Source organism: Mycteria americana, chromosome 28 (assembly GCF_035582795.1).
Source record: "Mycteria americana isolate JAX WOST 10 ecotype Jacksonville Zoo and Gardens chromosome 28, USCA_MyAme_1.0, whole genome shotgun sequence".
Lineage (NCBI taxonomy): Eukaryota > Metazoa > Chordata > Aves > Ciconiiformes > Ciconiidae > Mycteria > Mycteria americana.
Genome location: NC_134392.1, coordinates 386,683 through 400,109, shown reverse-complemented (window position 1 = coordinate 400,109; position 13,427 = coordinate 386,683). Strand labels below are relative to the sequence as shown.

The following is a 13,427-nucleotide window of genomic DNA, read 5'->3' as shown; positions in this document are numbered from 1 at the left end:
CCCCCCAAGTGAGGGAACCCCCATGGGGGACTCCCCTGCCAGGCCCCGCCTTCCGCCCCGCCCCTACTCCCGCCCCTTGCCCTGGCCCCGCCCCTCGCCCCCGGCCCCGCCCCCGGCCTTGGCCTTTGCCCCGCCCTAGCCCCGCGCCAGCCCCGCCCAGTCCCCCAAGGCCCAGCGAGAGGTCCCGCCCCCCCCTCCGCGATCCGCCCAATCAGCGCGCCCCGCTGCGGGGAGGAGGTGGGGGCGGCGCGCGGACGAGTGACGCCAGAGCGCCCGCGGGTGGAGGGGGCGGTGCCGGAAGGTCGCGTCACGTGACTCAGGCGGCAGCGCGGGGAGACGCTCGGGGGCCGCGGGCTCCACCCCCCCCCCCCGACGGTACGGGGGGGTGTGGTCATGGGTGGGGCTGTGGGCGGGGTTTAGAGTGTGGGCGGGGCCGCGAGCCGCGGTGCTTCCGGGAAGGGCAGGTGGCTGCGGGCGCAGCGTGGGGGGGGGGGGGCGTGGGACCGGGAGGGGGGGGCTCCGGGAGGGGGGGGTGACCCCAGGCGCGGGGGACACCCGTGGGGGGGCGTGTCCCCGGCCCCTGAGGGGGGTGTCATGGGAACAGGGGGGGTCTGGAGAGGGTGGCGTGGGACCGGAGGGACACCCGTGGGGGGGCGTGGGACAGGGGGACCCCGTCGGGGGGGTGTCCCCGCCCCTGGGGGGGGGGGGTTCATAAAGTGTGTGTGGGGGGCACGGTAACGGGGGGACTGGGGCGAGGAAGGGGTTTGGGGGGGGGCACGGGGGTGTCACAGGCACCGGGGGGGGGGGACATTAGGGACAGGGGTGGCCGCAGTGACAATAAGGACACGGGTGGCCACGGGGCGGGGGACGGCAAGGATGGGGTGACCACGGGGGGGGGGACAGCAAGGATGGGGTGACCACGGGGGGGACACAGCAAGGATGGGGTGACCATGGGGAGGGGGGGGACAGCCATGACAGGGTGGCCGGGGGGGACACAGCAAGGATGGGGTGACAACAGGGAGGGGACAGCAAGGAACGGGTGGCCATCGCGGGGGGGGGGACGGGACACAGCAAGGACAAGGTGGCTGTGGAGGAGGGGGGACGACAGCAAGGACGAGGTGGCCATGGGGGGGGGACAACAGCCAGGACAGGGGTGGCCACAGTTTCAGGGTGACCATAAGGAGAAGGGGGACACCAAGAATGGGGGGGACAATTGGGATGGGGTGGCCACGGTGTTGGGGTGACCGTAAGGACGGGGGTGGCCATGGGGACAGAGGGGACAATTGGGACGGGGTGGCCACAGGTTCAGGGTGACCATAAGGACGGGGGTGGCCATGGGGACAGAGGGGACAATTGGGACGGGGTGGCCACGGTGTTGGGGTGACCATAAGGATGGGGGTGGCCATGAGGACAGAGGGGACAATTGGGACAAGGTGGCCACGGTGTTGGGGTGACCATAAGGACGGGGGTGGCCATGGGGACAGAGGGGACAATTGGGACGGGGTGGCCACGGTGTTGGGGTGACCATAAGGATGGGGGTGGCCATGAGGACAGAGGGGACAATTGGGACAAGGTGGCCACGGTGTTGGGGTGACCATAAGGACGGGGGTGGCCATGGGGACAGAGGGGACAATTGGGACGGGGTGGCCACGGTGTTGGGGTGACCATAAGGACGGGGGTGGCCATGGGGACAGAGGGGACAATTGGGACGGGGTGGCCACGGTGTTGGGGTGACCATAAGGATGGGGGTGGCCATGAGGACAGAGGGGACAATTGGGACAAGGTGGCCACGGTGTTGGGGTGACCATAAGGACGGGGGTGGCCATGGGGACAGAGGGGACAATTGGGACGGGGTGGCCATGGTGTTGGGGTGACCGTAAGGACGGGGGTGGCCATGGGGACAGAGGGGACAATTGGGACGGGGTGGCCACGGTGTTGGGGTGACCGTAAGGACGGGGGTGGCCATGGGGACAGAGGGGACAATTGGGACGGGGTGGCCACGGGTTCAGGGTGACCGTAAGGACAACGGGGGACACCAAGGATGGGGGGGGACGGGGGACAACTGGGACAAGGGTGGCCACAGGGATGGAGGGACAACTGGGTGGCTGTGGGGACAGAGGGGACAATCGGGCCATGGTATCGGGGTGACCATCAGGACAGGGGTGGCCCATGGGGACAGAGGGGACAAAGAACCAGCGGAGCAGCCAAAACGGGGTAGAAAACCAGGACTCAGCTTGTCCCCTTTGTCACAGGGACCCGTCATCACCTCGCCGTCACTGTCACCGTCACCCAGCAGGTACCACCATCCCGGGCGGGAGGGGGACGGCACACACCGAACCCCCAAACTGGGATTATTTTGCCCAATTTGAGCCTTTTTGGCCCCGTTTCGCTCTTGCCTTTGCCGCCGGCAAGCTGCGACACCCACCCGCCTTTGTTTTTAAGCCCCAAAAAGGGGGAAATTGGGGTTTAAGGAGAAAATCTGGCGTCTGAATCCGCTGCGGGTGCGGGAAGCGGCTGAAACCGTGCGTATTTTGGGGGAAATTAGGCCGGATTTGGTATCATCCGCCTTTTCCCCTCGGGTCTTTACGCCCACGCCGAGAATTGCAGCAGACGGATGCTGGGGCGCCGCCAGCGCCTTCGTTAGGTGGTAATTATGCAAATGAGCTGGGTTTGGGCTGGCGCCGAGGTTGAGCCGGAGACATGGAACTGGGTTCAATTAAACCGGGTTCAGTTCACCAGGTTTAGTTAAACCAGGTTCAATGAATGGGGTTCATTTAAATGGGGTTCATTTAAACCGGGTTCAGTTAAACTGGGTTCACTGGATTCAGTTAAACTGGGTTCAGTTAACCGGGTTCAATTAAACCATGTTCATTTCATCAGGTTCGATTAAACTGGGTTCAATTAAACCAGGTTCAGTTCAGCAGGTTCAGTTAAACTGGGTTCATTTCACTGGGTTCAGTTAAACTGGGTTCACTGGATTCAATTAAACTGGGTTCATTTAAACTGGGTTCAATTAAACCGTGTTCATTTCATCAGGTTTGATTAATCTGGGTTCAATTAAACCAGGTTCAATTCACCAGGTTCAATTAAACCGGGTTAATTTCATCAGGTTCGATTAAACTGGGTTCAATTAAACCAGGTTCAGTTCACCAGGTTCAGTTAAACCGGGTTCAATTCACTGGGTTCAGTTAAACTGGGTTCACTGGATTCAGTTAAACTGGGTTTAGTTAACCGGGTTCAATTAAACCATGTTTATTTCATCAGGTTTGATTAATCTGGGTTCAATTAAACCAGGTTCAGTTCACCAGGTTCCATTAAACCGGGTTCATTTCACTGGGCTCAATTAAACCAGGCTCAGTTAAACCAAGTTCCATTAAACCAGGTTCAATTCATTGCGTTCAGTTAACCCGGGTTCAATTAACCCGGGTTCAGTTAACCTGGGTTCAGTTAACCTGGGTTCAGTTAACCCGGGTTCAATTAATCTGGGTTCAATTAATCTGGGTTCAATTAACCCGGGTTCAGTTAATCTGGGTTCAGTTAATCTGGGTTCAGTTAATCTGGGTTCAATTAACCCGGGTTCAGTTAACCCGGGTTCAGTTAACCCGGGTTCAATTAATCTGGGTTCAATTAACCCGGGTTCAGTTAACCCGGGTTCAGTTAATCTGGGTTCAATTAATCTGGGTTCAATTAACCCGGGTTCAGTTAACCCGGGTTCAATTAATCTGGGTTCAGTTAACCTGGGTTCAGTTAACCCGGGTTCAATTAATCTGGGTTCAGTTAATCTGGGTTCAGTTAACCCGGGTTCAATTAATCTGGGTTCAATTAACCCGGGTTCAGTTAATCTGGGTTCAGTTAACCCGGGTTCAGTTAACCCGGGTTCAATTAATCTGGGTTCAATTAACCCGGGTTCAGTTAACCCGGGTTCAATTAACCCGGGTTCAATTCACCGCCACCATCCCGGGGCCATCCCAGGGTTTGGGGACGGTGGCACCGTGCCGTGCCGCCGCGGTGGTTTCGGCGCGTCCCCAGCTCACGGTTTTGGTTTTTTTCCCCTCCGCCCCGGCAACGTTTTCCAGCTCCCGGCACGCCGGCATCCCCATGGATCTCCTTGCCGGCGTCGGCTGCGCCTGTGCCGGGCTCCTGGCAGTGCTGGCGGTGGCACTGCTGGCCGCGGCGTATCGCTTGGGGCTCCTCTACCAGCTCTGGCATAAGGTAGGACGAAACGGGTGAGAACGCTGCGGTTTTGCTGAAAACCACCTATTTTTGAAGCCGTCGTCCTCCCGGTGAACTCCTCACCGTGCAGGTGGACCCCCGAAGCTCCCGGCACGGCGGTGAGCTGGTGGCGGAGGTGCTGAAGGCACACGGCGTCCGCTTCCTCTTCGCCCTGGCTGGTGGCCATATCTCGCCCATCTTGGTGGCCAGCGAGAAGGTGGGCATCCGCGTGGTGGACACCCGGCACGAGGCCACCGCCGTCTTCGCCGCCGATGCTGTCTCCAGGCTCTCCGGTGAGGATATGGAGGGGGGTCCCATGGCCGGCGCCTTCTCCTGCCCCGATGGGTGGAGGGTTTTGGGGTGTCCCAGCTTGGTGGGGTCCCGGTTGACCTGAGAAGGGTTCAAAGACTTTGTGGGTGACCAGGGTCCTTCCGTGGTGGGTTTTGTCCCCGTTTATCCCTCCGGAGATAATTTGGCAGCTCCGGTGAGGACAGGGCGAGGAGAAGGTGACCCCATGGCCGGCGCCTTCTCCTGCCCCGATGGGTGGAGGGTTTTGGGGTGTCCCAGCTTGGTGGGGTCCTGGTTGACCTGAGAAGGGTTCAAAGACTTTGTGGGTGTCCAAGGTCCTTCCGTGGTGGGTTTTGTCCCCGTTTATCCCTCCGGAGATAATTTGGCAGCTCCGGTGAGGACAGGGCGAGGAGAAGGTGACCCCATGGCCGGCGCCTTCTCCTGCCCCGATGGGTGGAGGGTTTTGGGGTGTCCCAGCTTGGTGGGGTCCCGGTTGACCTGAGAAGGGTTCAAAGACTTTGTGGGTGTCCAAGGTCCTTCCGTGGTGGGTTTTGTCCCCGTTTATCCCTCCGGAGATAATTTGGCAGCTCCGGTGAGGACAGGGCGAGGAGAGGGTGACCCCATGGCCGGCGCCTTCTCCTGCCCCGATGGGTGGAGGGTTTTGGGGTGTCCCAGCTTGGTGGGGTCCTGGTTGACCTCAGAAGGGTTCAAAGACTTTGTGGGTGTCCAGGGTCCTTCCGTGGTGGGTTTTGTCCCCGTTTTTCCCGCCCTGGAGCTAATTCAGCCGCTTGGGTGCCAACGAGATGAGCAACCAAGCGTGCCCTCAACCCCCAGCCAAAAATCGGGGTGCAGAGGGACCCCCCCCACCCACCCACCCACCCCATTTCCCCGCAGGTCGCATCGGCGTCGCCACAGTCACCGCCGGTCCCGGCGTCACCAACACGGTGACGGCCATCAAGAACGCCCAGATGGCCGAGTCACCGGTGCTGCTCATCGGGGGAGCAGCTGCCTCGCTGCAGAAGGTGTGTGTGGGGGGGGGGGGGGACACCCCAAAAAACCCCCTTTTCGGCCCCATTTTTGGGGGTTCGAGCCTCATTTTTCTCATCCCCGCAGGGTCGGGGAGCGCTGCAGGACATCGACCAGCTCTCGCTCTTCAAGACCCTCTGCAAAGCGTGCGTCTCGGTGCGCGCCGTCCGCGACATCGTCCCCACCCTCCGCAAAGCCATCGCCACCGCGCAGTCGGGGACCCCCGGTAAAAAATAGGGGGGTCGGGGGGGGGGGGGGGGGGACGACACCCTAACCCCCCCCCCCACCAGGGGCACTTGGGTGGTGGGTTGGTTTTTTTTTTCTCCCCGCCGCAGGTCACCCGGTGTGGTTTGCAGCGATGTTTTTGGGGTGCTGCTGCTGTTTGAATTGGGGGGGGGGTGTGTGTTTAGCCCCCCAAAAGTGGTTTTGGGGTGACAGCGGGGGTCCCCCGCACCCCGATCTCGTAGGACCCGTCTTTGTGGAGCTCCCCATCGACGTGCTCTACCCCTTCCACGTGGTGGAGAAGGAGATCGGGGGCACCAAGAGCGGCCGGGGGCTGCGGGGAAAGGTTGTGCAGTGGTGAGCGGCAGCCCCCCCCACCCCCCCAGCACCCTAGGGTGCTGCTGGCACCCCGAGGGGTCCCAGCACCCCAATATCCTTCCCCCCCCACCACCCGTAGGTACCTCCAAAACTACATCCGTAACCTCTTTGCGGGTGCCTGGGAGCCCCGGGACGTCTCCCCGTTGCCCGTGCGGGTGCCGCTGGCCACCGAGGATGAGGTGGGTTTTGGGGGGGACGCCCCTCCCCGCCCCCACCGTGGATTGGGGGTTTTGGGGTGTCCGGGGGTGGGGTTATGGGGTGGGATGGGTTTGGGATCGGCTGAGGTGGGTTTTGGGGGGAGTGGGATGGGTTTGGGGGCTGGTTGAGGCAGGTTTGGGTATGGCAGAGCTGGGTTTTGGGGTGAAATCGGCTGGTTTGGGGGCTCAGCGGAGTCAGGTTTTGGGGCTCAGCTGAGCCAGGTTTTGGGGCTCAGCTGAGCCAGGTTTTGGGGCTCAGCAGAGCCAGTTTTGGGGCTCAGCGGAGCCAGGTTTTGGGGCTCAGCAGAGCCAGTTTTGGGGCTCAGCGGAGCCAGGTTTTGGGGCTAAGATGGGCTGGTTTTGGGGCTCAGCGGAGCCAGTTTTGGGGCTCAGCGGAGCCAGGTTTTGGGGCTAAGACGGGCTGGTTTTGGGGCTCAGCTGAGCCAGTTTTGGGGCTAAGACGGGCTGGTTTTGGGGCTCAGCTGAGCCAGGTTTTGGGGCTCAGCAGAGCCAGTTTTGGGCTGACTGAGCCAGTTTTAGGGTCAGCTGGGCCAGTTTTGGGGCTCAGCTGAGCTGCTTTTTGGGGATAACTGAGCTGGTTTTGGGGTCTAACTGGGCTGGTTTGGGGACCTAACTGAGCTGGTTTTGGGGCTCAGCGGAGCCAGGTTTTGGGGCTAAGACGGGCTGGTTTGGGGGCTCAGCTGAGCCAGGTTTTGGGGCTCAGCGGAGCCAGTTTTGAGCTAAGCCAGTTTTAGGGCTCAGCTGGGCCAGTTTTGGGGCTCAGCTGAGCTGCTTTTTGGGCCTAACTGAGCCAGTTTTGGGGTCTAACTGGGCTGGTTTAGGGACCCCACTGAGCTGGTTTTGGGGCTGAGCTGAGCCAGTTTTGGGGTTCGCCAGGGCTGGGTTTTGGGGTCAACCCTGCCAGGTTTGGTGCGGAACTGAGCCAGTTCTGGGCCTGACTTAAGCTAGTTTTTGGTGCCTAAATAGGGCTGATTTTGGGGCTGACTGAGCCGGGTTTTGACGCCCGACCGAGCCGGTTTTGGGGCTGATCGAGGCGGTTTTGGGTCGCAGGTGCAGCGGTGCGTGGAGCTGGTGAGCCGGGCCACGAAGCCGCTGGTGCTGGTGGGCAGCCAGGCCATGCTGCCGCCCACGCCGGCCGAGGAGCTGCGGTGAGAGGCTTCGGGGACGGATGAACTGGTTTGGGGGCGGATGAACTGGTTTGGGGGCGGATGAACTGGTTTGGGGGCGGAAGAACTGGTTTGGGGGCGGATGAACCGGTCTGGGGATGGTGGAGCCAATGTGGGGGCTGCTGAGCTGGCCTGGGGACAGCAGATCCCGCCTGGGGACAGCTGAACTGGTTTGGGGATGGATGAACTGGTTTGGGGACAGTTGAGCTGGGTTTGGGGACAGATCAACCAATTTGGGGTCTGGTGAGATGGTTTGGGGATGTATGAACTAGTTTGGGGATGGATGAACTGGTTTTGGGACAGTTGAGCTGGGTTTGGGGACAGATCAACCAATTTGGGGTCTGGTGAGATGGTTTGGGGACAGCGGAGCTGGCATGGGGACAGCTGAACTGGTTTGGGGATGGATGAACTGGTTTGGGGACAGTTGAGCCGGGTTTGGGGACGGATCAACCAATTTGGGGTCTGGTGAGATGGTTTGGGGACAGCTGAGCTGGCGTGGGGACAGCTGAACTGGTTTGGGGATGGATGAACTGGTTTGGGGACAGTTGAGCCGGGTTTGGGGACAGATCAAACAATTTGGGGTCTGGTGAGATGGTTTGGGGACAGCTGAGCTGGGCGTGGGGACAGCTGAACTGGTTTGGGGACGAACGAACTGGTTTGGGGACAGTTGAGCCGGGTTTGGGGACAGATCAGCCAGGTTGGGGACAGCTGAACTGGTATGGGGACAGTTGAGCTGGGTTTGGGTACAGATCAGCCAGTTTGGGGTCTGCTGAGATGGTTTGGGGACAGCTGAGCCAGTGTGGGGACAGCTGAACCGGTTTGGGGATGAACGAACTGGTTTGGGGACAGTTGAGCTGGGTTTGGGGACAGATCAACCAATTTGGGGTCTGGTGAGATGGTTTGGGGACAGCGGAGCCGGCATGGGGACAGCTGAACTGGTTTGGGGATGGATGAACTGGTTTGGGGACAGTTGAGCTGGGTTTGGGGACGGATCAGCCAGTTTGGGGACAGCTGAACTGGTTTGGGGACAGTTGAGCCGGGTTTGGGGACAGATCAACCAATTTGGGGTCTGCTGAGATGGTTTGGGGATGGATGAACTGGTTTGGGGATGGATGAACTGGTTTGGGGACGGTTGAGCTGGGTTTGGGGACGGATCAACCAATTTGGGGACAGATGAGCCACATTTGGGCCTGAGAGTGAATTTTTGGGCTTAGCTGAGCCAATTTTTGGGGCCAAACCACACCACTCTTGGGGCAAATTGAACCAGTTTTGGGGATCCGAGAGAGCCGGTTTTGGGGCCCCGACAGCCACTTTTTGGGGCCAAACCAAGCCAGTTTGGGGCCCTGAATGAGCTGGGTTTGGGGCTAAACTAAGCCAGTTTGGGGCCCTGACCGAGCTGGTTTTGGGGCCAAACCGAGCCAGTTTGGGTCTCCAACAAAGCCAGTTTGGGGCCCCAACCGAGCCGGTTTTGGGGCCAAACTGAGCCATTTAGGAGCCCAACCGAGCCGTTTTCGGCGCACGCTGACGCCCGCCTCCCCACAGCGCGGCGCTGGAGGCCCTGGGCATCCCCTGCTACCTGGGGGGTGCGGCACGGGGGCTTCTCCCCCCCGGCAGCCCCCTCCTCCTGCGCCAGAACCGCCGCGACGCCCTCCGCGATGCCGACCTGGTGCTGCTGGCAGGTACCGGGATGGGGTGAGGTGGGGGGCGGAGGGGGGCACCCGCTACGTCCCCGTCCCCATCCTGACACCCCGCGTGCGTCCCCGAGGTGCCGTCTGTGATTTTCGCCTCTCCTACGGGCGCCTTTTTGGTCGCCGCGCCGCCATCGTGGCTGTTAACCGGGACCGGGCGCAGCTCCTCCGCAATTCTGATGTCTTCTGGAAACCCCGGCTCGCCGTGCAAGGTGAAACCCCCCCCCCCCGACTCCCCCAACTCTGCCCTTGCCCCCCCCCACCCCGTGCGCCTGAAATGGGCCGCGTGGGGTGCGACGAGTTGGGCGTTCTCGGCAGGCGACGCTGCCTCCTTCGTGGTGCGGTTGGCGCGGAGCCTGCGGGGCTACGCCTGCCCCAGGGACTGGGTGGAGGGGCTGCGCGAGGCCGATCGGAAAAAGGAGCAGGCTAACCGGTGAGTGCCCGCGGGACGGGGACGAGGACAGGGACAGGGCTGGGGACAAGGGAGGGGAGGGGGATGAGGAGAGGGATGGGCACAGGCGTGGGGACAGGGATAGGGACAGGCTCAGGGACAGGGACAGTTAGAGATGGGGACAGGGATGGGGACAGGGACAGGGATGGGGAGGGGAACAGGCACAGAGATGGGGACAGGGATGGGCACAGTTGTGGGGACGGGGACAGGGACAGGCATGGGGACAGGGACAAGCATCAGGAAAGGCATGGGGACAGGGACAGGCATGGGGCTGGGGACAGGGATGGGGACAGGCATGGGGACAAGCATAGGGACAGGGACAGGCATGGGGACAGGGACAGGAATAGGCATGGGGACAGGGACAGGCATGGGGCGGGGGACAGGGATGGGGACAGGCATGGGGACAAGCATAGGGACAGGGACAGGCATGGGGACAGGGACAAGCATCAGGAAAGGCATGGGGACAGGGACAGGCATGGGGCTGGGGACAGGGACAGGCATGGGGTGGGGGACAGGGATGGGGACAGGCATGGGGACAAGCATAGGGACAGGGACAGGCATGGGGACAGGGACAAGCATCAGGAAAGGCATGGGGACAGGGACAGGCATGGGGCTGGGGACAGGGACAGGGACAGGCATGGGGACAGGGACAGGCATGGGGCTGGGGACAGGGACAGGGACAGGCATGGGGACAGGGACAGGGACAGGCATGGGGACAGGCATGGGGACAGGGACAGGCATGGGGCTGGGGACAGGGACGGGGACAGGCATGGGGACAAGCATAGGGACAGGGACAGGCATGGGGACAGGGACAAGCATCAGGAAAGGCATGGGGACAGGGACAGGCATGGGGCTGGGGACAAGCGTGGGGACAGGGACAGGCATGGGGCTGGGGACAGGGACGGGGATGAGCATGGGGACAAGCACGGGGATGGGGACAGGGAGGGACATGGATCTTGGCCTGTTTGGGGGGGATCCCCTCCCCTTTCTGCTTTGGGGGGCTTCCCACTCCCAGTCCTTGGGGGATCCCAACCCATTTCCAACTGGGAGGGGGGGCCCATCCCCACCCCCACCCCCACCCCCACCCCCATTCTTTGGGTGATTCTTGGCCCGGGGGTGGGGGGTGTGGGGGGGTCTCCCCCCAACAGGGAGAAGGCAGCGACCCCCACCCCCCAACACCTGAACCCCCTGGACCTGCTGCACCGCCTGGACGCGCTGCTGCCCCCCGAGAGCCTCCTCGTAGCCGACGGGGGGGACTTCGTGGGCACCGCCGCCTACATCGTCCGTCCCCGACGTCCCCTCGCCTGGCTGGACCCCGGTAAGGACCCCCCCGCCCCGCCCCGCCCCGGGCACGTTGTCACCGTAGGGGACACGCAACGCACGGGTGACGCTGCCGGCCGTTGTCTCCGCAGGAGCTTTTGGCACGTTGGGAGTCGGCGGAGGGTTCGCGCTGGGTGCCAAGCTCTGCCGTCCCGAAGCGGAGGTAAGGGGATGCGGTGGCCTGCGGGGACGGCGGCCACCGTGCCACCCGCGTGGCCTCAGGGTGTTTGTCCCCTCCCCGGCATCAGGTTTGGGTCCTCTACGGCGACGGCTCGCTGGGCTACAGCTTGATGGAGTTTGACACTTTCGTGCGGCACAAGGTCAGACGGCGCCAAAAATGGGGTGGGGGGGAAATGGGGTCTTGTCCCCGTCCCGGGGTGTCACCAGGGCGCGGTGGCCCTGTGCTTTGTCCCCTACAGACGCCCGTCATCGCGCTAGTGGGCAACGACGCGTGCTGGAGCCAGATTGCCCGGGAGCAAGTGGCTTTGCTGGGCAGCAACGTGGCATGTGGCCTTGAGTACCTGGGTGAGCACTGTGTCCCCTGCTTTGTCCCCAGATTTGGGGACACCTGGGTGACCCCATGTCATCCCAGGGTGGATTGAGCCAGGCCTGGTGGCATCACGACACCTTGGGGTGGATCAAACTGTGCCTGGTGGCACCGTGTCACCCTGGATCAAGCCATGCCTGGTGGCACCGTGTCACCCTTGGGAGGATCGGGCCATGCCTGGTGACACCGTGTCACCTTGGAGCCGGCCATGCCTGGTGGCACCATGTCACTCTTGGGAGGATCAAGCCATGCCTGGTGGCACCGTGTCACCTTGGAACCGGCCATGCCTGGTGGCACCATGTCACCCTTGGGAGGATTGGGCCATGCCTGGTGGCACCGTGTCACCTTGGAGCTGGCCATGCCTGGTGGCACCAGGTCACCCCAGATCAGGCCATGCCTGGTGGTGTCATGTCACCCTGGATCAAGCCATGCCTGGTGGCACCGTGTCACCTTGGAACCGGCCATGCCTGGTGGCACCATGTCACCCTTGGGAGGATTGGGCCATGCCTGGTGGCACCGTGTCACCTTGGAGCTGGCCATGCCTGGTGGCACCAGGTCACCCCAGATCAGGCCATGCCTGGTGGCACCGTGTCACCTTGGAGCCGGCCATGCCTGGTGGCACCATGTCACTCTTGGGAGGATTGGGCCATGCCTGGTGGCACCGTGTCACCTTGGAGCCGGCCATGCCTGGTGGCACCATGTCACCCTTGGGAGGATTGGGCCATGCCTGGTGGCACTGTGTCACCCCAGATCAGGCCATGCCTGGTGGTATCATGTCACCCTGGATCAGGCCATGTCTGGTGGCACCGTGTCACCCTTGGGAGGATTGGGCCATGCCTGGTGGCACCGTGTCACCTTGGAGCTGGCCATGCCTGGTGGCACCATGTCACCTTTGGGAGGATCAGGCCATGCCTGGTGGCACCGTGTCACCTTGGAGCTGGCCATGCCTGGTGGCACCAGCTCACCCCAGATCAGGCCATGCCTGGTGCTATCATGTCACCCTGGATCATACCATGGCTGGTGGCACCGTGTCACCCTTGGGAGGATCGGGCCATGCCTGGTGGCACTGTGTCACCCTGGATCAAGCCATGCCTGGTGGCACCATGTCACCCTTGGGAGGATCAGGCCATGGCTGGTGGCACCGTGCCACCCCAGATCAAGCCATGCCTGATGGCACCGTGTCACCCTTGGGAGGATCAGGCCATGCCTGGTGGCACCGTGGCACCCTTGGGAGGATCAGGCCATGCCTGGTGGCACCGTGTCACCCTTGGGAGGATCGGGCCATGCCTGGTGGCCCTGTGTCACCATGGAGCAGGCCATGCCTGGTGGCACCATGTCACCCAGGGTCAGGCCATGTCTGGTGGCACCATGCCACCTCGGGGAGGATGGAGCTTGGTAGCCCAGTGCCCCCCCTTATCGAGCCACGCCCAGTGGCCCTCTATCACCCCAATATCAAGCCATTCCCATGGAGGTGACAGGGCCACCGCCACTGTCCCCTCCTTACAGACTACCACGCGGCGGCCGAAGCTCTGGGTGGCAAAGGCTTCGTGGTGGGTCGCCCGGACTACGATCGGCTGGACGCCGTCCTCCGTGCCGCGCAGGATGCGTGCCGCCAAGGCCGCCCCGTCCTCATCAACGCCCTCATCGGCAAGACTGACTTCCGTGACGGCTCCATCTCCGTCTAGGGACAGCGTCCCCAAAATGTCCCGGCTTTGTCCCCGCTGTGGGGGACAGAGGAAAGGGATGTTTTTGGGTGACACCGGTGCTGTGTCCCCTCCCCATCCCAGGGCACAGCCACGTCCCCCCCCGGCAATAAAGCAGCACCGTGTGCCCACACCCGCCATCCTGTGCCATCAATTTGGGTGCCAACACCCCGGGGACACCCTAAGTGACATTTTGGGGACTGTCACC

General features: G+C 62.4%; 1 protein-coding gene across 3 annotated transcripts; it reads left to right on the top strand.

The window, feature by feature from the left end:
* Nucleotides 1–305: 305 nt before the first annotated feature.
* HACL2 (2-hydroxyacyl-CoA lyase 2) lies at nucleotides 306–13,352 on the top strand. 3 transcript variants are annotated; one of them, XM_075525848.1, is made up of 17 exons: nucleotides 306–375; nucleotides 2,253–2,296; nucleotides 4,077–4,212; nucleotides 4,304–4,505; nucleotides 5,395–5,522; nucleotides 5,614–5,752; nucleotides 5,994–6,105; nucleotides 6,206–6,305; nucleotides 7,395–7,492; nucleotides 9,053–9,189; nucleotides 9,276–9,410; nucleotides 9,517–9,631; nucleotides 10,798–10,967; nucleotides 11,062–11,132; nucleotides 11,218–11,289; nucleotides 11,389–11,494; nucleotides 13,023–13,352. In XM_075525848.1, the coding sequence occupies exons 3-17, from the start codon at nucleotides 4,099–4,101 to the stop codon at nucleotides 13,199–13,201; spliced, it is 1,878 nt and encodes a 625-aa protein (XP_075381963.1). In that variant the 5' UTR covers nucleotides 306–375; nucleotides 2,253–2,296; nucleotides 4,077–4,098; the 3' UTR covers nucleotides 13,202–13,352. The 3 variants fall into 3 exon arrangements, with proteins under 3 accessions (XP_075381963.1, XP_075381962.1, XP_075381964.1); XM_075525847.1 differs by lacking the exon at nucleotides 306–375 and adding an exon at nucleotides 425–464; XM_075525849.1 differs by lacking the exon at nucleotides 306–375 and adding an exon at nucleotides 440–460.
* The last annotated feature ends 75 nt before the right edge of the window (nucleotides 13,353–13,427 follow it).